Source organism: Aphelocoma coerulescens, chromosome 5 (assembly GCF_041296385.1).
Source record: "Aphelocoma coerulescens isolate FSJ_1873_10779 chromosome 5, UR_Acoe_1.0, whole genome shotgun sequence".
In the NCBI taxonomy this organism is placed as follows: domain Eukaryota; kingdom Metazoa; phylum Chordata; class Aves; order Passeriformes; family Corvidae; genus Aphelocoma; species Aphelocoma coerulescens.
Genome location: NC_091019.1, coordinates 50028972 through 50056175, shown reverse-complemented (window position 1 = coordinate 50056175; position 27204 = coordinate 50028972). Strand labels below are relative to the sequence as shown.

At 36.9% G+C, this 27204-nt stretch overlaps 1 protein-coding gene across 4 annotated transcripts in view; it reads left to right on the top strand.

Annotated features, from left to right (window-relative positions):
* The window catches only part of PTPN21 (protein tyrosine phosphatase non-receptor type 21), a 48850-nt gene that overhangs the window by 9382 nt on the left and 12264 nt on the right, over positions 1 to 27204 (top strand). For 2 of the 4 annotated variants that reach the window (XM_069018039.1, XM_069018038.1), the window contains 13 exons: positions 7367 to 7536; positions 10186 to 10283; positions 12560 to 12627; positions 13072 to 13142; positions 14461 to 14548; positions 14751 to 14839; positions 17258 to 17345; positions 18033 to 18112; positions 19278 to 19379; positions 19932 to 19992; positions 20585 to 20669; positions 22887 to 24352; positions 26633 to 26770. In XM_069018039.1, coding sequence (XP_068874140.1) covers positions 7367 to 7536; positions 10186 to 10283; positions 12560 to 12627; positions 13072 to 13142; positions 14461 to 14548; positions 14751 to 14839; positions 17258 to 17345; positions 18033 to 18112; positions 19278 to 19379; positions 19932 to 19992; positions 20585 to 20669; positions 22887 to 24352; positions 26633 to 26770 — 2604 coding nt within the window. The remainder of the gene's footprint in view (positions 1 to 7366; positions 7537 to 10185; positions 10284 to 12559; positions 12628 to 13071; positions 13143 to 14460; positions 14549 to 14750; positions 14840 to 17257; positions 17346 to 18032; positions 18113 to 19277; positions 19380 to 19931; positions 19993 to 20584; positions 20670 to 22886; positions 24353 to 26632; positions 26771 to 27204) is intronic. The other 2 variants (XM_069018041.1, XM_069018040.1) reach the window with 2 other exon arrangements.

The following is a 27204-nucleotide window of genomic DNA, read 5'->3' as shown; positions in this document are numbered from 1 at the left end:
AACTGAGTATCTTCTGGTATTCCTAGAATGTGACTCATCAGGAATGAGTATGTAATCCAGCTCTCTTCAACAGAGGAACTGGGGAAAGAAGCCAAAGCGAACAGTGAACATAAGTTACTTACCCATTGTAGCACAGTCTGTCTTTTATCCTGTGAAAGAACTATAACCAAACTTGACTTATGCAAAAAGTTGTTACAGAAAACCATTCTGGAATCACAAGTTTTGAAAAACTGTTGAGAGCTCTGCTGGTTAACTACCGTAAAAAGTATGTGCAACAGTGCTAATCTTGCATCTAGGGCACTAGTATGCAAATAAAATCCTTGAAAATACAGAGATCTTTAGAGCATTGTGATACAGCTAGGTATATTAGCTAGGTAGGTTTGGCAGGAGATGTTATAACTGGTGCCTTTCTCTTGTTGATTGTTTTGTTTTGTTTTGTTTTTTTAATAGCACTTCTAAACCAGAGAGAAGGGGCAAATTCTGTTACTGTGTACAAGCAGAGTCTAACTTAAGTGCAGATATGTGGTAGAGTACAAGAACCAATGGCAGGGAACTTCTGTGGAGAGTATGTGTTGTGCATATGGAAGTTCCTGTGTTTGTTTTGGACGTGCAGAGGAAAAGGAACCAAGGTTATCTGGATCCTGAATAACTTCAAAGTTCTGAAACAGTGCTTCGGAAATGCTTGAACTGTGATGTAAAACTTTGCTCTGAATTCTAAAATATCAGTTCTCTGTTGGAGAAAACCCCAAAAAATACCTTTAATTCATAATAGTGGTTTCTTAAATGTGTTTTTCATATGAAAAGAGTGTTTTTAAAATAAGACCAAGTGCAACCGTGAATATTCTTGCCTATATGTATCAGTAACCATATTAACTGACAAATAAGAGTTGGGCCATGTCATGACAGAGGGATCATTAACATAATTATATTTATGTCTTGTATCAAAGTCTGACAGTGTTTTAGCTGATGCTTGGTGAAATAAGAGGAGAAGCAGTGCTTGTAGTTGAGCTGCTGTGGTTGCCTCTCTGAACCAAATTTTCTTTAAAATTAGGAAAGGAGAAATTGGCATGGAGGAATATATTTAAGAATGCAGATCTTCAGTGTGTAATCTCATTAGTTTAAAAGATGCTACTTTATTGAAAAGCAAACTTGAGTCCATCTAAAACATGTATTAATTATGAGTGTGATGATTGTAATTTAGCAACCAAGATAAATTGAAGGACAGAGCAGTCAGGCAAAAATCAGTAACTGCCTCAATGCAATTATTTCTTCCTCTGAAGAAAAAAAGATACACATTCAGGTAAAGGGTTTGCACTCAGTCTTATTACGCTGAACAGCACAAAATTAAGGTTTTTCCATGAAAAAAATAATGGCAGTAAGAAAGCCTTGCCCCTGATTTCTTTAGCATTTTTATAAATGAATATACAACTTAATTGCATTTTGTTTACCATCATGTCAGTAAATTGCTGTACAGTTTTATACCAATCTTGACAGAAGAGGTTTTCTTTACTTCTGAAGCAAAGGCATTTTTTATTGCTTAGTATTTTTAGACTGCTTTGAAATTTGGCTTTTCCCTTTAGTAAAGCAATCAGAATTTAAGCCTCTGGTGAATGGGAACATGATACTTCTTCTAATGTCAGTGATGTGTAAGGTGGGACTCAAAAACAGTTACGTGAGTTCATCCTTCTCAGAGCCTTGAACAGTGGAGGGAAAAAGTAGTATTTTTTTTTTTTTTTCCAAAAAAAGTGTATTTCTACGTTTCTGGTCATGTGGATAACTCACCTATCTCTGCAAGAGGTTAAAATGTCTTGGATATCATGTTTTCTGTGCTCTATGAGGGTATGGCTCTTTACCTTGTAAATTAGTCAGCTTACCTTTGTCGAATGTTCTGATGAAGAACCTGTTAGAAGATTGTTTATTCAAGATATTTGAAGGGTGTAAAACAGTGTATTGTGATTTGTACAGTGTTTCATTTGAATAAACTAGAATACATCAGATTACCTTGCTAGGTATTGATTTGCTTATTTATTTCTTATCCCTTCTGTTTTGCTTTAAACTATGGTTGGCAATTACTTCATTCAAATAGCATTTGTGAAATCTGTATTAGAGTAGTTAGGAGAAAATAATTGTGTGTGTGAGTGCTGGAAAAAAGATTTCCATTGTGAAAGAACTAAGATTTAAGAATAACTTGTCTCTTTGATCATACAGCTACTCTGCTAAGTATTCCCTCCTGCAACTACAGCTGAAGAGCTTATCAGTGCTAGAACAACAAAAACAGTCTAGGCAAAAAGTACCCTACAGTAAATAGCTTCAATATGGGGGGAAAAGGATGGATTTTAGTCAGTGGTCCTCCTGTTTCTGCAAGAAGAATTGGTATGGCAGTATGTAGAGAAGTGCAACTTCCTACTTGGTGGCTGGTACATGACGAGACTCACAGGGGTTTTTTTCTCCACCACTTTCAGGAAGTCCTGGATATTGTACACTGGCCCGTCCAGCCTGCTCCAAGTCCTTTCTCAGCTAGAGATTGGGAAGTTTTGTGGAGGAAGTTGTCTGCTGTGATAAGAATGGAGTTTCTGGAGAGTTTTCAAGGCCTGTTGTCTCCTTCTGTAGCTCTTAACATTGGGTGTAGGGTAAAGCTTTCATTTGGTATCTGGTGGTTGTGCTTAGTATAAGATCATTGACCCAGTTCTCCTGCACGTGGTTTATTTCAACTGTGCTATCCTGATAGCAGGAGCTGTTCTGTATCCAAGCATATAGTAAAGCTAGATGTGGTGGAGCCCTTGGGCTAACTGGACTTTAATGAATTTGACTGCAGTGCTTATCCTTCAATAATGAGAAGGTGTTTTCAGCATTCTGATCAGGGATGTCTTACGGTTTGTTTTATTTGTATGTATGAGTGTAAAGGAGGAAAAGCTTGAAAATATATTTTGATTGCATTCTTCTGCTGTTGTTTTCTCTTTTTTTTTTTTTTTGCCTCATCTTAGGATGGTGATTCCTCAGGTACCCTTGAGGCAGGTAGCCAAATACATTAATTAGAAGGCACTGTGTTACCGTTAGAAAACAATTCTTTTTTTCCAGTCTATTTGTAATGTATGAGATATTTTTTAAGACGGATAATATAGGATATGGAAATTAACTGTAAAATATATTATTAAATATGTAAGGTTGAAGTAAATTTTGAACACTGCTATGCCTCAGGGGACCTCCAAGGGTAGCATGGTTCTACCCTCTGCTCAGGAGAATCAGGTGGTTTGTGGGTTGCCTGGGTGAGTTTACCACCCAGGTGCCTCCAAGGATAGAGATTTGACACCTCTTTGGGCTATCTGTTCCAGTGTTTGGCTAGTCTTGTTGTGAATTTTTTTTCCTGATCTAACTGGAATTTCCCACGCTGCAGCTTGTCCCCAGTACTTCTCATACTTGCGGTGATTACTTCCAAGAAGACTCTGGCTCTGTCTTGTGTCTATGCTCTGCTCTTAGGCAATTGAAGTCCGCAGTAAGATTTTACTTAGTCTCTTCTTAAGGCTGATCAGCCTCACTTCTCTGACTTTCACTGTACATAATGCCAAAAGATCTAATATAGTCACCTGCAGTAATGTAGTTTTGTGGCACTCATACCTGGTGAAACTCCTCTGCTTAGCTTAGGAAGTCTGGTTGACTTCAATGATGAAGTGACTCCACTCCCACCAACTTGTGAGATGTAGATACTGTGTGGGGCTTTTGGTACTTTTGTGTTCTTGATAGCTCTTGATATTTTATGCAAAAATATTTACTGTCTCTAGTGTCAGAAAGCAAATAGATAGAAACTAAGTGTGCAGAAATTTTAAGTTCCTTTTATTTCTATTTGATTTTCTTCAGAGGGGTTTGGTCATAAGTCACTAAAATAAACGAACCTCAAAGTAGTGTTAATCTTAACAGCCTAACATATTTTAAGAATTATGTCATGCCATTCTTTTTAGCACTGGATGTTGTCCTGAGCTGCTAATAATAAAATGTTATAGCAATGAATAAAAGTGGGTTCTATTTTAATCAGTGCGAATATTCCAGGGTGCATAAGCTCCTCTGAAAACTCACAGGATCAAATTCTGCCCTTGAAGTGAAATGAAAGGTTTGCATAGAAGTCAGAAGACCAGCTTTGGTCTGTAGTATTTTACATGGCTTGTTTAAAGATGTGCTGGATTCCAGAGGATATTTTAAAACGTGGAAACATTTTTCTGAGACTGTTATGCCAGTAACTGCTTGGTTCTGTGTGTAGGCAATAAAAAGCAGTCAGTGTTCCAAAGAAATAGATCTACTTAAATGATCATCATGCCTTAAAATTAGTCTATACATTCAGTTTAAATGGGTGTCAGGGTGTAGAACCAGGAGTATCTTATATCAGCGAGTTTGAAACAGTGGTGATGTTAACAGAAGTTTGTGCTCTTTTTTCTCCTCACCTTTTTAATGCATCTGTGCTTCTGTGAGGTTTAAGTACACCAAGGCTGCAAGTGAGTTATTCAAACAATTGATGTACTTTTTTGGGGTGTATTTTTAGTTGGTTTACAAACATGTTTGTGTGATATCCTCTATAGAAGTCTTTCAGCTGTAGCTGTTACCCTTTGCTTTCAGTCTGCCATGCTGCCATGGCCGCTGCTCTTCCAGAATGTTGGAATTACATTTCTGATGGTGCTCAGCCGAGGCTGATGTGGTTGTCCTGTCAGAGAAGTGGGCTGGGCCAGAGCAGAATGTCAGCATCATAGCCTGACTTTGGCTCCTGTGACTGCGTACATGGTGTTAACAGTCTTGTGATGAAAGAGAAATACACCTTTTTATACGCATTCCTTTCCTTACTTGGTCTGCAGGAAGGATTAAGGAGTAGTCAGTTTTTCAGTACATTTTATCCTTTCCAGCATGTGATGTTGCAGTGAACATGGTATTTCTTTCGTAATGGAGTTTCTGTGGTACTACTGTTTGGGTTTTTTTCCTCAACATCTTATGGAATTTAAGATACTGTCTTCAATATCCTTGTGGGGTGGTGGTGGTGACCTAATGATTGGGGGATTGAAGAATAGAAATAAAATGTCATTTAAGGTATCAGCAAGCTTTGTTTGTCTGGACTGGAAAATTTAGAAATCAATGTTGTTTATATTATTTATATTCAGAGCCATATTTCTTTTGTCTTGTTGAAAGTCAAAGTATTTATGGCTTTCAAAATTTAGAAGTGATGGGCACACAGTGTCCACCTGAGAAAAATTTGCTTTGTAGGATTTGCTTTACAGAGAACTCTATTTCTCATTTGGGAATAGTCTGGTTGTCTATCATGACTTTTAGACTTTCCCATTCTGCACATTCTCTAGATATCTTCCTCTATACGGAAAAAAACCTGCTTTTTTCTTCTATGAACTGTTCTAATTGAATTGATTTTCTGTATTATAGGCTGTCTTTTTATCAGCGGGCCAGAGTTGTTTTAGAGTTTGTAGAAGGCATCTTAAGGTTAAATAGGCAGATTTTGTCTAAACATACTTATTTTTTTATCTTGTGAATACTAATTTTTCAGTTACATGGCAGCTAGCACTAATTTTAACTTAAAGGATTTTTTTTAAACCTTGGGGGAGAAAAGCCCACAAACACCAAAACCCACCAACAATCAGTTAGAACTGTGTTTGTGCTAATTTAGAGAGGAGCAAAGAAGTACATTTTGCCAGTGTGCAATGCCAAAGGAACATTATGCCTTAGAACTGGCTCTAATTTCCTACTTTTGTTAATATATCAGAGAAAATGTTTTTATGGAATAGATGGTTTTATTAATTTAATGCTGCACCTTGACTTTTGTGCCTTGAATTACTCGATGATCTGTGCTGATATGGAGCACTGATTCAGTGCTGTCCATGAAGTTTGAGATAGGGTATATGTGGTTGTTGCACACATAGTGAGCCTGTCAGAGCTGTAAGGAAAATCTGAACTCCCCTGAGGGTGGGCTCTTCATCCCTTTTAGACTGTAAACTAAGAAGATGTATGTATATGAATTTTCAGCTGTGTGTATTGGTGAGTTTTTGTGGGAATGTACTGAAGTGCCTTCTCCTACTATGAGCTGTTTCTCCCCAGTGAATTTCAAATCTGTGCTCCAAATTATCAAAATGCTAGAGCTGTTGAGAAAACAACAGAAAATACGTTTTTGCTAGGGACACAAATTTTGGATAACTAATTCACCAAAATTATTGATTTAGAGAAATCATGATAAATATTTGCTCTGCTTTATAGAATTTTGTCCTTAAAAGCTTTATTTTGTGTAAGTTAAAAATGTCTGAGAAGATGTAAGGAAAAATACTGGATTAAAGGTGTTGGTATTTCTACAATTTCTACATACAATAAAGGGTAGGTAGCGAGGACTTGAAGAATTTTAATGTAAATACCTACAGAGTTAATTGGTAATTTGTAACATTCACTTATCTCCCTCCCTCACACTTCTAGTTATGATATCCAGTTTGGTCTGATAGTGACATGAGTATTTTCCAATCCACATCTGTTTGCTGGTCCAGAACTGCATGAAATCAGTACTGTGGTAGCAGATTTTAGCCAGTTTAAACAGAGCAGAGAAATTGAAATTTTAGTGGGTGACTCTGCAGTATGGATTTAGGATTGTCCTGTTCTAAAGACAAGAGCAAGAGGAAAATACTCTGATCCAGACTCCTTCTGGGAGAGGATCTAATGGAAGTTAGATGGTGTTACTCAAGTTGCTGTCCAGTGGGATTTTGGCCTTCCAGGGGTGACATCCTCAGCCTCTCGGGATGGTCTGTTTCATTGCATACTGTCTGTTCTGTTTTAGCTTGGTCAGGGGTGCCCTCTCAGGCAAGATATCTTCCTGCTCTGCTGTATCTGGTCATTTTCCTGCTTGTGGAGTGAGCCATGGATATGCTTTAATGAGCTCAGCTTTGACTGAGCAGCTGTCCTTTGCTCTTTTGTCCTTCAGCATCCCATGTGAGCCTGCCTAGCAAGTCCCCAGAGAAGCCATGCTTTGCTCTCCTGCTGTACCATGTCATTTTCCATTTGCCTTCCTCACTTCCCTTAGATTTCCTGTCACACATGAATGTCTACTACTAGCATCTGTGAATTGCCACAACAGAGTTACGACTTATGAATTGTTTGCAAGTAAAGAGTAGTTCTGGTACAGTTTTAGGTGGGGGACCTTGTGTAAGCAAGTTGATTTTCTGAATGTAGTGTCTGCTTTTTATGGTAAATGTTTCTGCAGCTCTGTGAAGTTTTCAATAGCCCATAGCCTTAGTCAGTGTTTTAAAACATTTATTTCTAAGTAGCAAGACTTTCCTACAATATATTTTATCTAATATCACAATATTAACTTTTTTTCGTCATTGCAATGGCTCTTTTTCAGATTACATATTTCAGTCTCTGGTATTATAATAAGCAGAATCAACGCAGATGGGTAGATTTGGACAAGCCTCTGAAAAAGCAGCTGGACAAATATGCCTTGGAGCCAACTGTGTATTTTGGAGTAGTGTTCTATGTGCCTACTGTTTCTCAGCTTCAGCAGGAGATTACCAGGTAAACTTCTTACTATAAACTTCTATGTGTTAATAAATTTGCTTTCAGCATTCTGAAATGTATGGTTTATTTAAAAGTTGTCTGCTTTCCACTCCCCTACCTTTATAGAAATGAAAACTATTTTAGGCAGAATTTATGTTCAAACTGTATGCTAATGTATCTTTGGAATATTTAAAATATGTGATAAACTAAGCAAGCAACTAACTTTTTTTGTGATCTTAGGAATCTATTCAAACCTGTTTTAAGTAACAGGCATACCTGTATGGTCAGACTTTTAATTGTTTTAGTCCCTTCATGTTTGACTTTTTAAATTTTGTTGGTTGGTTGGGTCTTTTTGTTTTGAAAATCCATGTGTTGCTTTTGTGGACATTCATCCTACACAAAGCACATGCAGATTTTATTAAGCTATGCTTTCCTTTGTTTTGCTTTTAGTACTTTCTGTATTTTCAGTCCAATACATTGGCAAGCTACAGGCTAGACTTCAGCTTGTGATTTTTTTTGTGTGTGTATAACTGAGCCATAAATATGGATGTTAGTTCTGGTATTACGTGTTTGTTTCTACTGTGAAACTGGGGAAAATCACATAATTATTGCTGACTGCAGGGGGAAAACTAGAACTGAGCATACATACTGGCCAGTTATTCCTATGGGCCTGTACATTGGCTTCTAATGGCTTAATGTTTATAGTTCTAATTTAATTATTTTTTTAATAGGCAAATGAGTACAAAACCCATAGCTGGATTACAAATCTGTATTTTTATTTCAAAAATATGTGCTTATATTAACTAACCCACTTAAGCTAAAAAATTTAAGTTGGCCCTGCTTTGAGTGGGGAGTTGAAGGAGATGATCACTCAGAGGTCCTTTTCAGCTTAATTTATTCTGTGGTTACATGAAACTGTCTTACATACTCTGTTCCTAAAATACCCTGCCAGACACCTTTCCTGCTAATTATGTGAAAGCTTTTCAGGGTCACCAGGTGCAGACCTCGTGGTGCAGACACTGGTGCTGTTATGTACTGCTCAATGCTTGGCAGCTTTAGTTTTTGGTTTTATGTGTAATTTTTGAAATTTTTTTTTCTGAAAACTCCAAAGTTTTGTACTATTTCTCAGCAATTTTAGTGGCTTAAAAATCTCTGGTTCAGATTCTGTGTTGGTGTACTAGGATACATTAGAGTAAGATAAGTATCATGGTGTTGCATTGAATAGCTAAAATGCCTGCAGAACCTTGAATAGTCTTCTCTGGCATTTATTTAAAGAATACGGTGTTTATGCTGGAGCTTTAACAAAAATTTGGCAATGTGCTGCCAGGTAGAAAGCAGGAGTTTATGTGCCAGCCTTATGCTTGTGTCCTAGAGGATGGTACTTACTTTGATACATGGTAGTAAGAGTCTGGGTTAGTTTCAGAAATCTGTGGATTTTTTCATGCCTTTTCGATACAAATGAGATTGAACATGTTTAAGCAAATTATATGTTTAATGTACACCAGGAAATGGAAATGTTATAGATAAAAAGAGATGTGCTCTCCAGAGGTAGTGTTAAGATTCTTTATCTAAATGTTTACTTTTAATAGAAGTTCTGTGGAAAGAGCTTACCTTCTGCTTCTTGACTGGGAAGACTTGTTTCCCCAAATGGCTTGGGCTTTTCCTTTCCCCTTTTTTTAAGGCCTGGGTTTAGCCCCAGCTGTTCTTTTGTGTGTTGTATAGGGATGTTACATAGGGTCATATGATATACTGGGTTTTTGTAGTAGGATCCTCAAGAATCTAAACAATATTTATAAATTATCACTGTATTTAACAGGACAGCAAACAGTAATGGAAGAGTGCTGTCCATTAACATGAATAAAATTTGTGTGGAGTTTACGTGACCTTTCTAATCACTGAATGAATTACAGCACATACTTTAATGTTCTCGGTATTAAAGCCTTACTTCACAAGAGTTAACACGCAATATGAGGAAGTCAAGAACTTTTTAAAACTTGGCTTACGGAAGACAAATGTCCTCCTTGGCTAAGTCTGTCTAGCTGTAATGGCAATTTTGAGGTGTTTTGGGCTCCAGATAGGAAGTTCCATGGGTGACTGAAAGGGGTAGAAAAGTTCAGGCAAATAGTGGCTCAGTCTGTGAACAAACAGTACAGCTAGTAGTGGTTGCATGTACAAGAGATTATGCAGGAAAAGCTTAGATTAAAAGTAAAAGAAATGGTGCCTTGAAAGTGAGAACAAAATGTACTGAGAAGTTGTAATGCAGAAATGAAAGTCACTACTGGGATTGAGGGAAAGTACATTGTTAGATCTATTGGAAGAGAATGCAGCAATACAGAAGCAGTTTACTGAACATTGTAAAGAGACTATAGCAACAATTTTAAGGAAGGAGGAGGTAAAAGTAAAAAAAAGAAGAGGGATTGGTAGTAGATAGAAATTGTGGAGATTCTTTAAGATCACTGATTCTAGAATGATATGTGAAAGTTAAGGGAGGCAGGAGTTTTAAGAGGTCTTGAAGTAGTGGGTCCAAATGATGAGGAAGACTACCCTCTACTCAAACTGGGGAATGCAGAGAGGAATAGGAAGTGCAGGCACATTTTTCTGCTGTCTCTTAAAAATTAAGAAGCCCATGCTAGCTTTTTCTTCCTTTTTTTTTTTTTCCCCATGTAGGTATCAGTATTATTTGCAATTGAAGAAAGATATATTGGAGGGCAACATTCCTTGCACACTGGAACAAGCAATACATCTGGCTGGTTTGGCAGTTCAGGGTAAGTAAGAAATTATGCCAACTAGCTAATGTTGAATTAGAAACTTTGATGATATATTTTCTATTGTTGGTTTTCTATTTGTCACTCAAAAGACCCAATTTAGTAAGTTATGAAAGGAGCTTGCTCCTCAGGACTTTGTCATACGGACTGAGGAGAGGAGCAGTTGGATCAGTGGCCCCGAACTTGCTTCTGTGCAGTCCTCAGATACCTGGGTATCTAACATGTACTTTCAGGAGCTGGATTTGAAATAGACATTGGAGTTCCTTTAGGGGCAAAGGCTTCGGTTGTCTGCCTACATCAACAGACCCTTCCTTTGTTTCTGTTAATGGAGACTGTTTATTCTGACACATCTTCATAAATAAGCAACTTTGAATGTACAGCTGTACTTGTATTTCCATTTTTTATCCCAAATTTCCTATCACATAAGATTATTTCAAGTTAGTGTGCGAGACTGTTAACAGTTCTTGTGTTCAAATCACTCCTGAAAACACATTTCTGTGATACATATGAAAAAGGCAACTTTATTTTTCCTAGCTAGGGTCAGATGGGATAGAGTATATACCAGTCCTGAGTCTGTCTGCACTGATCATGTCTGGTGTTCCTTGCAATGTGCTTGTCTGATATTAAATCTCTCAAAAGTTTGTAATGGCAGCAGCTGTGTTTAATGTGTTTGTGTACTGTTATTTGTATATTCAGAGTGAATGCCACTTCAGTATATCTAGCAGCAATTGTAAACCTGCCAAAACTGAACAGGACTTAAAGTCATTAGCAGCATGTACAACCAAAGATTTTTTTTGTATTTATTTAGTTATATACATTGGTTGTATTACAATAAAGATGATGCTTTTGGTTTTTTTTTAAATGTGGTTACCAGTGGAGTAGGATAAAGTGTATTAATGCCTTGTTTATATAACAGTGAATCAGTTTAATCCAAGCCAGGTTTTAATGGTCTTCAGCTGAAAAATTCTTGCTCTGTTATTTTCATGTCTTTGGACAGTGTAAATGTCTCTCTGCTCGATGAGTTGTTTATAGAAATCTTTCAATATAACCCACTTTCCAGATGGAAAATATTCATCATTTTAGCTTTCACCTTCCTTTTTTTATTCCTGTATAAGAGATGAACTGTACGTCTTGATAGCAGTGAAAAAAACAACTCAAAAAAAAGCGCAGGTTCTAAGTTAATGCACTCCAATGACTGAAGTAGCTTATACCAGGTAGGTTAGCAATTTTAGCTAGTGAATGAACAGAAGCAGTATTTGCTGTTTCAAGTCAACTGGTTTCAAGAATGATCTGTATTTAAAATAAATACAATAGGTTAATTCTAAACACTGCTTTATCTCAAGAGCTGTCTTGGTGTAGTGTGTCAGAGATGCTGCCCTTTCATATGCATAACTTCCATGTTAATTGTTAATGCTTAATACAAAATTGGTTCCTGACTGTCCCTAAAATGATACTGATACATATGAGAGTCTGTGGTAATGTAAATTTTTGGGAGCAGCTGTTCCATGCAGACTGCTGTTCCACTGTTTCTCTCCCAAGGCTGATACATAACTTTTCCAGTGTAGACTGTTTTCTCTTTGAAATGTAGGCTCGTCCTTTCCTGGAAACAGAGAAAGAGTGAGATTGCTTGAGATGCTCTTTGGCATGATGTAAAATCAAAACTGTTACATCCCTTCTGAGCATGCCCCTGAGTCTGGAAAGGCTTCTAGCTCCCAATTTCTGCATGTCTGTGTGCAGGGAGCTGTAGAAGTCTTGTTAGCCAAAGGATGCTCCAGCTGCTCTGTGCAGTGTTTGAGTAAAGCTCCAAGTTCGAGTAGTCTGTTGGACCCATATTGAAGTATCTGATAGGAGGGAGTAAAGAAGATAGAGCCAGAATATTCAAAATTTGCCCGGAGAAAGCTCTGAGACAATCTGCTGTAGCTGATCCTGCTTAGAGTTAGATCTCTGGAGGCCTCTTTCAGCCTCAGCTGTTCTGTGATTAAAAAAATCAAACTACTAAAACACTAAAGAACTAAGGAACTTGAATTCTGATTGTTTTATCCTTTCTTCTTCTTCTTTATCTACAAGGAGTGTTACCAACTTTTCTGAAGAAAAGATGGGATTTTTTTTACCTTTTCTCTTTATAAACATTATTGATTAGTTTGTTCTGTTGTTTTGCTTTCAGATTGTAGTTCAATAGGATGAAGGTTTGCTACTTGGAGATCCTGCTGCAATTAATTGGGTTTCGAATCATTTTGTTAAAAGTGTTTGAATCCAAGTTTTTTTTTATTTTTTAGCGGATTTTGGAGACTATGATCAGTATGAATCTCAGGAGTTTCTACAAAGATTTGCTTTGTTTCCAGTTGTAAGTACTTTCTTTAAATTGGTGCATTTAAATTATTAAATTGACAAATTTAAATCCTTCTTGAAATTGGTAAATGCAAGTAATTTTTAGGAAGATTCCAGGATCATCTATCTTACTGCTCCATAGATTGTCAAATTTATTAAAGGTTTTCTTTGAGATTGGAGTGAGATATGACACCTTATATTACACAGAAACAAAGATGTAGTAAGATCTTTTCAATTTTGTTGTATATTATACTGAAAAGAAGGTTGAGGTACAGATGGGAAGGTGAGTAAAACCACTTCAAAACAGTGTTTGTGCTTTTTGGGTTTATTTGTGTATATTATAGCATCTTAGCTCCAAGACTAGAGTGAAGTGTGGATTCATAAGTGTAAAGAAACTATAACCATTTGATTTTGTAGAATTTTTTTGTATTTCATTCCACAAATGCTATTTTACCTTAAGGGTTGGCTACAAGAAGAAAAAATACTGGAAGAAGCAACACAGAAGGTTGCCTTGCTACATCAAAAGTACAGGTAACACATCTAAAACTCTTCAATGCTTAATTTCGGTCTTCAGTAGCTTCTGTAGCCCAGAAAGTTGTGAATCTTGAAATACAGTTGGACTAATTTCACTTCCCATTTAAATGAGTTTTTTCTCTAGTACATCTGTGTTAAAGTCACCAGAGTTTCTGCTGAATGAAAATGAAAAGAGAACAGAATATTTAGTAAAATAAATGAGAGGATTCTGCTTGAAAAGAATACAGGACACAGTTAAATAGTGCCACTTCACCTGTATAATGCTTCTGACTCTTGTTCTTGTGAAGTTCTAACCCGAGTAAGGATGTTTCTTGATAAACAGCATTGGGAGTTATTGAGGACAGGAGAAATGTGGAGACAGTAACTGTGCCAGAATGCCTCTGAACTTAGGTAGAAGGGAGCTAGGGTGCAGTAGTCCAGGACAAAGGAAAGTTAAGTTCTCTTTATCAGTTCATCAGAGAAAAATGTTTGTGACTATGTGAGTAATACTGAATAATTTCCCCTGTATTGTTTTAAAACAACAGTTTGAAAATTGCAGTTTCACTTATCTTTGAAATGCACTTGTTACAAGATTGCATGGTTAAGGTTCAGCAAAGTAAACTTAATGTTCATGACATTAGGAAAAAGTGAAGAAATTGAGAGATTTATGGTTGAAAAAGTATTGAGAGACATAACAATGAGCATGATAGGATTTTTCACGTAGAAATAATGTCTTTTATGAGGTAACTGAGGTACGCTGGTGGGTAGGTAAACAGAAGCTTTGAAGCTGTGTGATACTACTGCAAATCTGTGAGAAAGCTGTCTTTGTCAGTTGGTCTATTTATAAAGAATTCTAGCTTTACCTACAGATCTTGTCCTCATGTTTTCAAAGTATTACAGTTAAAACTGTCAGCATTTAGAAGATGAAACCGTCTTTTCTGAAATGTAAAATACCAGACTTCATATTTCCCCTACAGCAGTATAGGGGAAATGAATGTCTTGAACATGTGTGCCTCTGATAAAGTGAGGAAATGTGGAGAGACTGCTGGATTTGAGCGAGAATGTCATAATTGTCTGCCATTAGCAGAGATGGTAATTTTAACTGGTTTTTGTTGCCATTTACCCCTAAAGATGCCAGAGAGAAAGAAATTACTAGAATCAAGGTGTAAAGGCTGAGCCAAATATATCAGCCATTGGTACAGATAGAATAAGCACGATTTGATGGTTGCCTGGATGTCTTGGGGATGCTTTTCAAGCTTTGACAGTGTTGTTCAGAGTAAAACAAGGATAATTTTTTCTTATTGGCAGTACTGGCTGATTGTTGTTTCATTTATAGAGGCCTTACTCCTCCTGATGCAGAAATGTTATATATGCAAGAAGTAGAAAGAATGGAGGGCTATGGTGAAGAGACCTATCCTGCAAAGGTAAATGGGGTTTTGATCTTGGGTTCAATTGCCCTTTTCTCTCTGTTTAGAGTGGTTACTTCCTGCCAAGAATAAATAAAACCCAAAACCCACACCATGCAGAATTTTCTCCTCCTGAATTATGAAAGCAGTTGTTTCTTATGTAACTTTGTGTTCAAAGACCTTTTTCTGTACTTGCATAATTTTTTGCAACTTCTTACAGGACAGCCAAGGAAGTGACATATTCATTGGAGCATGTCTTGATGGTATCTTTGTGAAACACAAAAATGGTCGTCCTCCTGTTGTATTTAGGTTAGTATTGTTCTTTCATAAAATATCTTTGTGAACTTCACATTTTATGTGTGTTCCTCACAAGCATCGATGATTCTTAGATATGACTTGTGTTTATGCATTTGATTAACCTGAACACAGTCTTCTAGTCATCAGGTTATAGTGAATACAGTGAATTCCAGAGGGAATTTTTCAATGTATTAACTGCAGAATTAATCTCTTTCAGACAGATTAATTCTAAGAATATACTGTTGCATTGCAAAACATTTATTGAATCAAAAAGGAGCAATTCTCTGCCCACAGAGCATCTTAAATCCTGAGACTGTCACATCAATTCATAGAGAAATACTCACCTGTGAAATTTTCTAGGAGTTCCTTTCATATATTATAAATATATGTGGAGAGTTACATGATAAAATTTGTTTTATTATTTTGGATTCATACATTATTTTAGTTTATTATTGAATGTTCTGATAAATTGTAGACAGAGCTCTGACTTACCGAACACTTAAAATTCAGTCTTCATGTGAAATGGCTTCCCACTGACTTTAAGGGAGGTTGCTTGGGCATCTTTGGGCAGAATTTGGAATAAATTTTTAGAAGACATTTTGAGATTTTTTTATAAAATGAGTCTCAGAAATTTATAGTTATTGCTAAAGCAAGAAAGGGTTTATTCTTATGAACTTTAATCTTCTAGAATTGAATTTTTGACTGAATATGAACAGAAAGCTTGAAATCCTATGGTCCAACAGTTACTGGAACATCACCTCTGGTGCATTTCTGGGATTAGAGAAAGTAGCAACTGTGCTTCTTTCTGGTTAGTAGTTTTGTTTGACAGAATTTATAAATTCCCTACTGTTAAATGTCCTTCACAGAAATTTCTGTCTCTGCTGTGATAGGAGAGCTGATGCTGAGATCTTTTTAATTGTCTGGAGTCATCAAAGTGCCCTGCTCTGCTTTCCTACAGCATTAAACAACAGCTGTACTTATCAAACACACACAGAGAGGAATAAAGATTTGTCCATGCATTTCACATTAATTCTCAAAGAATTGCAGATGCAGTGTCTGTAAACATAGGAGAAAAGTTGCACATTGGGAAGCATCAGAAAGTATTCATATTCCAGTTTCAGGATTCAGTTTTCTGCTCTTTTGCTTGTTTGTTGTATGACTATGGGCAATTCCATCATGGGTAGCAATATCATGGTATTTGGGTGGCGAAAAAGCATAGGCAAATGGCCTATTAGTATAGTTAACAAAGACCAGGTTATGCTTGAGATTGGTTCAGGTAATTTCATAGTTGTCTCCAGAAAGGATTATGAACCAAGGCCTTAAATTTGAAGGATTTTTGTTCTACATCAGAATGGAGACATTAATGTTTCTCTATCTCATATACATGAGGGAATTGCTGTGGAAAAATGCTAAAAATCACCTCTATGTAATGAAAATGGGAGTCATATAAATACCTTTAGAGAGAGCCCTATATGCAGGTCATGCTTTTTCCATGTATTTGTGCACTGCAGAATATTCTTTCAATAAAGCTATGATATGGGCTTTATTTACACTGACATAATACTAATGGTTCAAGCTGAATTTGCATTTAAAAAGAAGATGAATAAAATATATTTTATTTTATGCAATCTAAATTTTTTTCATCTGTCAATGTGCAAGAGTTCTAGTAAATATGCATAATAATGCCTTAAAGGCTTTTGTTTAGTGTAGATTTAAATTTTTTATATGGTTTGCTTTCAAACAGTTGGGACATTATAATTTGCTGATAATTAAATTTGTCTAAATTTGATTTTTTTTTTAAAGCGCACTTGACAGAATTTCAAATGAAAGACAAGTAATAATTGTAACTACTGTACACGTTGTACATCTTCCCAAGAGTTACTCACATACATGTTTTCCTTTCAGCAGCCATTAATGGTAAGGAAGTGATGGTCTGCAACTTGTTCAGATAGATTAATGAACTTTTTCACAGAATCATAAAATGATTTTTTACAGAATCATAGATTTACAGCATATACTGTCTTGAGAGGGACCCATCAGGACCATCCACTCCAACTCCTGGCTCTGCACAGGACACCCCAAGAGTCACACCATGTCCCTGAGAGCATTGTCCAAACACTTCTTGAACTCTCTCAGGCTTGGGGCTGTGACCACTTCCCTGGGGAGCTGTTGGAGTGCCCAGCTGCCCTCTGGGTGAAAAGCTTTTTCAGGATATCCAGCCTAAACCTCCCCTGACTCAGCTTCAGGCAATTCCCTTGAGTCCTGTCACTGGTCACAGGATGGAAGAGATCAATGTCTGCCTCTCCCCCTCATGAGGATGTCCTCATTTCTTTATCCTTATTCTTGGTGGTGGTTCTGGTCTTCAGTCGCATTTTTAATGGTGTGGAAATCAGAGCTTGTCCAGTCATATCCTGTCCCTTTTGTCTGCAGGTGGCACGATATTGCCAACATGTCCCACAATAAATCCTTTTTCGCATTAGAGTTGGCAAACAAAGAAGAGACAATTCAGTTCCAAACTGTGAGTACATTTTTTTTTTCATTGAGTCATCAGTAAATAAAAACACAAAACTGATCATTTAACTCAAAGGTTAAAACCTACTTTCTATATATTTAGCAGCTTTGAACTGTATGAGTCAAATGTAATAACACTGCCTTTGGCCAGCTTTCTATGGGAAGGCATTAAGAATTGGATCTTTTATGTTGAGTGCATTGAAATATTTGGTTATGAGGTCATAAAAATTTTCATCCATTCCAGCAAAATTTCTGGGATTTTTTTTGACTTTTAAATCAGTGGCAATTAAGTTAAATATAGCCTTAGAGCTTTGCTGGAATGGGCCACGGCATTCCTTGCAGAATTAATTTTATGCAGCATCTACCAGTGGCTTTGGTCAAATGGCAGTTGTTGACAATCTTATGGCAATCTTAACTATAAATTGTGTTAGTATTACAGCTGATAGGAGTGTCTTGAGCAAACAGCTTCTACTTTCAAATTTCATAAGTCTAAAAAAATTGTTAGGCTAGAGTGCATGTTTGGGCCTGCAAAGTAGACTTTTAGGGAAAACCTGGTGACATTAATGAAGTTGCATTAAAATGAAATTGGTCAATGGTAATTTAATCTTAAAAAATTCAGTGGCTTGTCTGAAAGAAAGTGAAGGGTATGAATATTTGACTTAATGCAAATGTTGGGTTTTGTTTTTTTTGGCAGGAAGATATGGAAACAGCAAAATATGTGTGGAGGATGTGTGTGGCTAGACACAAATTTTACAGACTAAATAAATGCAGCCTGTAAGTAGTATACATTAGCAGAAGTCTTGGTGCCCTTGCAGCTTCCACTGGGAAGTGAAATCTCCTACTTCCTCTGTAAAGTCTTTACTGTCCTTTTTAGATTATAGTAATTAATTAATTGTGTTCTTTTTCTTAATATTTTTTGAGAAAATATTACCACCAGTTTTTGAAATACATCCTGCTTTATAACAGAGGACAATATTAAATACTGAAATCTTACCATAAGTAATAATTTTTGGCCTTTGCTTCTGGATCTCAGTGCTGTGAGATACTTCAGTTGCTTTGGGGTCTAATATTGCTAGTGCTTGTGAGCAACTGGAACCACCAGGGTTTTGGCCTGTGTTTGGGTGAACTGCTCTGAAAGGACACTAGAGGCTTTAAAAGGGCGGGCAGTGTATGTGAAGCACTCCTGAAATGTGCTGGATTGACAGCTGAGAGGTATGTGGTTCTTCAGATATCCATGGAATCTGTATAGCTCAAGTAGCACCAGTGCAAAGTAAATTTAATACAATTCATCAAATTAAATTTAAATGGGCTGGTCTCCAACTTGTAAATCAATGGCTGGAATTTGAGCTGCTTTCTTGGTACAGCTTTCCTTCAGTTAAATTTCTTCAGTCAAAGAATAGAGAATTAGACACAATGACTAGTCTGTTGTTGAAAAAGCATGATTCCCACGTTTCATTCCTCTTCATACACAGGAAAATAAATGTTTGAAATCTACTGAGAACAGTAGAAAAATAATCAAGTATTTTGTGCCACAGGTGACTCATTAGTGTGTTTAATGCTAATTTATGTCAGAAGTAAGATTAATTTGAAATAGAGTAAACCTCATACCTCAAAGCCTGTAAACCTATCTGTCTTTTGACAGTGATAAGAAGCATTGGTAGAAGTAGTGCATTTGTGGCACTTGTGCATTTCTCTGTGAACAATGTCAGTTTGTAGTTCTGTAGTTCCTGTATTGAATGTCAGTCTCTAGGATTACTTATTGTAATTGTTTCACTGCAACATGGTTTTACATGAGGTTAAGTCCTCAAAAAAAAAAAATCTGATTATCTCTACTTTTAAGATTTCCTGTCGTCTGGTCTTGCAGCTGAAAACTGTCTTATGCATGCCTGTATCAACTTTAGGGTTTTTTTTTCTAAATCTTTACATACCTTGTCTTTAGAGACTCCTTGGACTCTCCACCTGAGGAGGGCTCTCAGAAATCTTCCCTCATTCTTTCCCTTCCACGCTTTCCAATCCTTTCTCGTCCTTCACTTCCCAAAGGGTGAGCTTAAAAACGTCTTTCTCGCTGAAAAATAGCAGTTCATTTGTATCATGCTGGTTTTTGACCTCTGTCTTGCTACAAGATACAGAGCACAGGTGCAGTGTAGGGTGGGGGGAAAAGGAGCTTAAGACTTCTGAACCTTATGTCCTGGAGCCAACCCAGCAAATTATGAAAATTCATTACCACTAGCATGACTGTTAGATCATACAAATGCTAATGCAGTATAGTCATGCTTTCCAGTTCCTGTAACATCTGTAACGTTACAGTCCCTAAACAATTTTATGTCTGACTTGTAGAACAGGCGATTTTTTATGGGGTTCAAAGAACTAACTACGGTATTTTGATCTTGGATTTTTGATTTTTGCTTTGTGATGGTGGCTAATGCACACAGCTCTTTAGAGACTGCTGTAAAGACTTAACACGGGCCTGGCTCCAAGAAATGTAGAGTTCAAAATGTTCAATTTTTAATTGAACTTGGGAGTGTTTTCTAATGTTTGAAATAGGTCTTGCTATTGTTAAGAATAACTTTTTACCATAAAATTTCTTCTATAGACAAACTCAGCCCGTTACAGTGAATCCTGTTAGGAGACGATCTTCATCCAGGATGTCCATGGTAAGGAAAGCAAATAGCTTTATGTTTGCATTTTTATGGATTCCAATTGACTTTGAAACAAACATTGGTCCCTTTCAGTGAAATAAAATTAGTAGTGAAAAAGATATGTAGTATGTGAGGAACTGTTTGTGACTTGTAGGAAGAGCTGCTGTGTAATATCTAAATTGTGGAATTAAAATAATTGCAGTGAAAAATATTTTAAACACTTCCATTTTCAGTTTGAATACTGTCTCTAGGACACTCTCCTAAATGTCAGATGGCAAGATACAGTCTTGGGTTAGTGGTGTATGATTTCCAGGTTTTCTTCCTGTTTTTTTAATTATTTTTTGTATGATCTCAAAGGAGAAACTTACATTGCAGATTTAGAGACATAGTTTAAGACTAAGGCTTTGTTTGTGTTTATTTGTAATATTATACACATATATTATAATACATAATGCATATTACTATAATGTGTATAATGCTATATATAATACATACATTGTTACATGTATATATAATGGTATATGTTATGTATTAAAAAAAACTTCAATAATTATTTTTAAAAAGAATAATCAGTTTTTAAGTAACAGTAACATGTTTGCTTTCTTAGCCTAAGCCTCAGCCTTATATGATGCCTCCACCACCTCAGCTGCATTACAATGGTCATTATAGTGAACCATATGCATCTTCCCAAGGTAAGTTCATTAAATCCCTGGCCACACTACACAGCTTTAGAAGGTAAAAGCTATAATTTGTATTTGTAGCTACTTCAGCTAGAGCTGAATAAATTAATAGGTGAACATGGGATAGGTTTGTACTAGAACAGTCATTGAAGTGCTTGCTGCTACTCTAGACACATAGGCTAATGTGAAATACAGTCATGGAAGCACAGAATTGTTTAGGTTGGAAAAGACCTTTAAGATCATCAAGTCCAAGCATCAGCACAGCACTGTCAAATCCACCACTAAACCACGTCCCCAGGTGCCACATCTACATGTCTGTTAAATACCTCCAGGGATGGTGACTCCACCACTTCTCTGGACAAGCCTGTTCCAATGCTTGACCACCCTTTCCAAGATGAAATTCCTAATATCCTATCTAAACCTCCCCTGTTGCAACTTGAGGCCATTCCCTCTTGTCCTGCTGCTTGTTACCTAGGAGGACACAAACACACCTCCCTACAACCTTCTTTCAGGTAGTTGTAGAGAGCAATAAGGTCCTCCCTGAGCCTCTTTTTCTCCGGGCTAAACAACTGCAGTTTCTTCCGCTGTTCCTCCTCCATATCCTCTCCTATGGGAGATGAGCAATGCCAGTTAGGATAGCATATGCAGCAACTGTAGATTGAGGTGTCTTCTGTGAGTTTAAGCTGACTATTGCTTTTTTTTGGTTCACGTATCAAACTGGTATGGCATTGTGAGATCCTTGTCAATGTTGGTCTTAATAGTTGCAAAGAGATTGCCTCCAGACAATTCACACAGCTAAAAATTTTTTTTAAAAAAGTAAATCCAGAATTCAGGAAGAGAGACATTTGTCTAAGTTTGCTAGACTGCAAGGTGTTGAGGAATTCAAAGGCTAAGGCAGGTTATGGACTTGGTATCTATTAGATTGAAACAAAGAAAGAAAAAAACCCAAGCAAACCCTAGCTAATATTCTCAAGCAATGTAGACTCCTTATCTTAGTGGTCTACAGCTGAGTCATGGCTGCTTTCCCTCATTATTTTGATTGTTACACATTGTGTCTTTAATTAACAAAGTTGCTGCCCTGAAGGGCTGAATCTAATCTTTTGCAAAGTCTCCTGAAGTTTGATAGGAACTTTCCAGACCTACAAATCTGCTGGATAAATAGTACTCTAAGAAGCCAGCTCACTGGGAAGGGAATAAGCACATTTTCTATCTAAGCAGAGTTACACAGGTCTTCATGAAATACAGGTATTTCAGCCACATGTCTTCATGAAATTCAGGTATTCAGCTACATTCAGAATGTAGCTGAATTCTTTCCAGTTTAGTGTTGGAAGTATTGTTGGGTACTTGCTACTACAAGCACAAGTGCAATTTTTTGAACATCTTTTTCATAAAATGATTTTTGATTGTCAGAAAATTCACTAACATAAGCGTGGCAATTATTTTGGTGAACCCAAAAAGTTAAATCATGGAAGGCATCTACAGCAATGGCTGAATTGTTCTCTTCTGGGGACTGGCAAATTGTACATCCAATGAAGTAGTAATGAAATTATTAAATGTGTCTTGGATGTATGAACTGTTAGATCATTTTCTTACCCATCAGAGTAGGTATATGTTAATGTGTGAAAAATATATGGTGGTAGTTTAAACTGTCTCCAAAATTTCTGGAGAAAAGTTAATTTGGTTTTTTTTTTTTTGAGGTCTTGTGGTACTAGATCTACATGTGCCCTGAAGGAGTAGAAGAGAGAAGAGCAAGGGTTTCTGTTTGGTTATTATGGGACTGTTTTTATGGTTTTTGTGGGGTTGTTTTGTTTTGTTTTTTGTTGAGTTTTTTTTTCTTTCTTTGCTGTTCACACTGTTTACATTAGTGCAAAACCTGGTGTAGACATTGATTTTTTTCAGTGGTGTGGTTTAAGATTGATATGTCCTTTTTGAATCTTGGACAGATTCCTAAACAGAAGAAAATAATTCTTAAACAGACAGTGTTTTCCCATGGGGATTTGCATCATTGAAATAAATATAATAGGTTATTCTGGTATATATACCTTGGGTATCAACAAAAACAGAAAAGCTGGGGTTTTGGTTTGGGATTTTTCCCCTTCCCATTTCAATACATAGATTAGAATAATTGAGGTTTTGAAAATCTCAAACATTGCCTTAGCTACATCTTAATAGAGGATAACTTTGTTTGATGTCCTGGACATAAAGATTGTTCTTAAACTTTACTTTCAGATAACCTCTTTGTGAGCAATCAGAATGGATACTACTGTCACTCTCAGACTAGCTTGGATAGAACCCCTCATGACTACAGTGGTCGGATCCGCAATGGGAGTGTCTATAGTGCACACAGCACAAACTCCTTGAACAATCCACAGCATTATTTGCAGCCGTCCCCCATGTCCTCTAACCCAAGCATTACTGGAAGTGATGTCCTCAGAACTGATTATGTCCCATCACACAGACACAGTGCACTAATACCACCTTCTTATCGTCCCACGCCAGACTATGAGACTGTGATGAGACAGCTCAACAGGGGGATGGTGCATACAGATAGGCAGAGCCATTCAATGAGAAATCTTAACATCAGCAACTCATATGCTTACAGCAGGCCTGATGCCTTAGTTTACAGTCAGCCTGAGATTCGAGAACATGCCCACTTTGCTGCCCCACAGTCTAACCATTATCCATTTAACCTGAACTACAGCTTTCATAGCCAGTCCCCCTATCCCTATCCCGCTGAAAAGCGCCCAGTTGTTGGGGCAGTCAGTGTGCCTGAGTTGACAAATGTGCAGCTCCAGGCTCAGGATTATCCAGCACCAAATATAATGAAGACTCAAGTCTATCGACCACCTCCCCCATACCCATACCCAAGACCTGCAAATAGTACTCCAGACCTTTCACGACATATCTACATCAGCAGCAGCAATCCAGATCTCATCACAAGGAGAGTGCACCATTCTGTCCAGACATTTCAGGAAGACAGCCTGCCTGTGGCACATTCTCTTCAGGAGGTCAGTGAACCTCTAACATCAGCACGCCATGCTCAGCTGCAGAAAAGGAACAGTATTGAAATAGCAGGCTTGACTCCCAGCTTTGAAGGAATAAGAATTAAAGAGAGGACCATGTCAGCTTCTGCAGCAGATGTGGCTCTTCCAAGAGTTATCTCAGAAGGGTCACAGCCCAACATTCTGTTGGAGAGAACAAAGCAAAAAGAAGGTGAGCAAGAAGAATGCGTGAACTGTGATCACAAGAAAACCCTTTCAGATGCCACTATGCTGATTCACAGTAGTGAGGAAGAAGAAGAATTTGAAGAAGAGAACAAGGCCAGTACAAGTCTTTCTCCTCTTCCTGAAGATCAAACCCAACTTTCATCTGTTATGGGAGGTTATTCTCATGATTCAGTACTAAACTACCCTTATAGCTCTGTTGCTTCATCTGCTGGCCCTTTGCATATTCTTGAGCCTAAATTACATATTACAGAGGCAGAAAAGAGAATGAAAGATATGAGCCCTGTTCATTTACTAGTAGAAAACCAGGTACAGAGAAGAGGGGAAGGACTGCTTACTCCATCTATGTCAGAATCTGATCTTACAACATCAGGGAGATACAGAGTAAGGAAAGATTCAGTAAAGAAGAGACCTGTGTCCGATCTTTTGTCTGGGAAGAAGAATATTGTGGAAGGCCTTCCCCCTCTAGGTGTAAGTGGATACTATTTGTCTTGTTTCGGGTTGTCTGTAGCAGTTGATTGGGATTTTTGTTTGAGGTTTGGGGTTCTTTTAATCAACCTGAGATGCTTTTAAAATATATTAATTAAAAGCCACCTTAAGCTTGACCTTTATTTTTCTGTGTTTCCCTGATTAACTGTGCTTAGCTATCTTTTATCCCCTTCTCTGCCATGTTTGAGTTCTGTTTGTATTGTCCTCCCACGCAAATCCAGCTGTGCAGTCTTTATCCATCTGAAAACCTAACCTGGCTAGGAGCTTTAGAATGAGCTAATTTAAAGTCAGTTCTCGATCCCTATTCGGCCGTATTTCTTATCTGGAGCAGAAGCAACTCTTTCCATTCAACTTTCTCATCTTCTCACTGAAAAATCATATGTAGCCAGAATGTTTACTTTTTAAAAAATTTGTTTGCTTACTTCTTCTGATCTAAGAGGGAACCTGACACCTTAAGGAATAAATTCTTCCCTTGCATTCTCTTCTTTACTCCATGCCTTCCCTTTTTCATATCCTTTCCCTTTTGCCTTCTCTTCAAGCTGTTTTTATCCCACTAAAGGTATTTCTTGCTTATCATGTCTCTTTCTCGTACTCCAATCTTATGATGCCATAAATAGTGAAAAACTGCAAGTTTCACCTTTCCTGTAATTCCCACCTCATAGAAACATCAAGGTCTATGTGGACTGTACAATTTTACTGGCAGTCCTAAGTGCCCACTTTGTTTTAGACTTTTGTTCAGTTTTAGTAGTTTGTGGCAGATTTCAGGTGCTAATGGAGGAAGACCATTTTTTATTATTTTGCCTTTTAAAATTGATTGATACCTGAGTGTATTGATTGATACCTTAGTGTCAAATAATTTTCTGTACAAATTGGACTGCAGAGGTAGTACTATATAACTTGTACTGCTGTGGTAATGTGCAGCTGATGCTGCAAAAGCTAACCTATGCAAAACTATGTGTTGAAATAGTTACTGCTCTCACAAGTTTTTGTCTGTCAGATACGCTATACATGGAGCTGAACACTATGAAACAAACCTCCATCAGCTTAAAATCAATTTATAATTGTGTATGTTTTTCTACATCTTCTTCCTTCTGTTTTTTTAATGTGGATATAGGAAAAAAAAGTGATACCGTTCTCCTTGTGTTCACATTTAGATAGTTACTTAGTATTTGTTCTCCAAAAGATACATTTTCAGACAATGATGTGTCTACCAAAATCATACCCTACTTTTCCTTTTGACAATTATGTAGATATTCTTGTCAACCTTTAAATTAAATTAATATCAGAACTTTTTCATTGAGAGTGTTCAGTAACATAGTTTGTAGTTCAGAAACATTTGAGTGTTGTTGCATATTACCTTTCTGTATTCATAACTGAGATGAATATCCTAGTTACAAAGCTGGCCCCTACCAATGTTGCACATTTTGCTTTTCAGTGAACTTTTATTGTTGTATTTGTGTTCACTTCACTTTTAAATGCAGTCTCATCCTCTTAGCTTTGTCTTCCTATTTCTTACCACCATTTAACTTTTGAAAGCACTGATTATCATTCAAGCAGCATATGCGCTCATATTTTCAGTGTATTTTTGTTAACAACTAAACTTAGCAACTGCAGGAATGATGAAATTTTCTCTTACCCTTTTTAAAAGAATAATTTGAATTAATTCTTTCATGGAAATCCCCCTTTGATATTTTTCTCAAATAATGAATGGTAATTCTGTAATTTAGACTCATGGCCTGGTGCAGGAGTCAAATCTGTCTGCAGTTCTGTGTTCATGTTTTGTATGTTGAGTTCGTTGCAAACTTAGTAAAATATTTAACTATATCCAAATATGTTAAAGGTATATGGTCATTGCTTGATTGTAGGGAAGAAAAATGCCTGCAAACTGAATAGTCTAGTAAGGAATCATTTTTATGTATTATTGGTTTTGGGAAGTGATCCCAGGTCTGTTCAAGAATGTTAATTATCCAGAGTGGCCACCTCATGCCCTCAGTCATGAGCTTTGTAGAGAACAATATTTGTCATTCTCATGCAGTTTCATTAACCAGTCTGGAATGAAGACAGACTTGTGTTGTGTCCTTGGAGGAATGTAGTCCCACCACCCTAATCTGTCACTGCAGTGCTTATCAAAGAAAAAGGTCAGAGCTGTTTGCAGAAGGGGCCAGAGAAGTGTCCTTTGCTTAGCTGAACTCATTTGGTTTCTGCTTTGTAACATCATCAGCTATTTAAGATTATTTACAAGTTTTAGCTTTTATTTTGCAGGGCATGAAAAAGAATAAAAATGATGCCAAAAAAATGGGGCCTCTGAAGCTAGCTGCCCTAAATGGACTGGCATTGACTAGAATGCCTCTGCCAGATGAGGGGAAGGAAGAGTCAACAAGAGCAACAAATGATGAACGAGTATGTTGAAGTTTTTTAATGTTTGATTTACACTAGCAATTTTTCAAAATTACATTATTATGAATGATATATTTTATTGACTTTAAAATGCTTCATATTAAGGCAACTCAAATGCTGAGAATAGAAACAAAATAAAAATATTTCTGACTGACAAGTCATTGCTAGAAATATTGTGTGTAACTCAGATTTTTCTTTAGGATGACAGTGATTCAACTATAGTTTACCCTTTGAACATACAGGAAGCTAATTAACTAGTACGTGCTGATATATTTTTATGCAACTCTTCCTATTTTCTTTCTTAATTTTGGGTTTTCCAGAGTGAAAAAGTGTGAAACCTACAATTCTGAGTGTGAGATTGATTTTAGTCATAATTATTAGTAATTTATATGGTGTTTAGAGTAAGTTTTGCAGTTAAATTGCATCCCCAGAGTAAA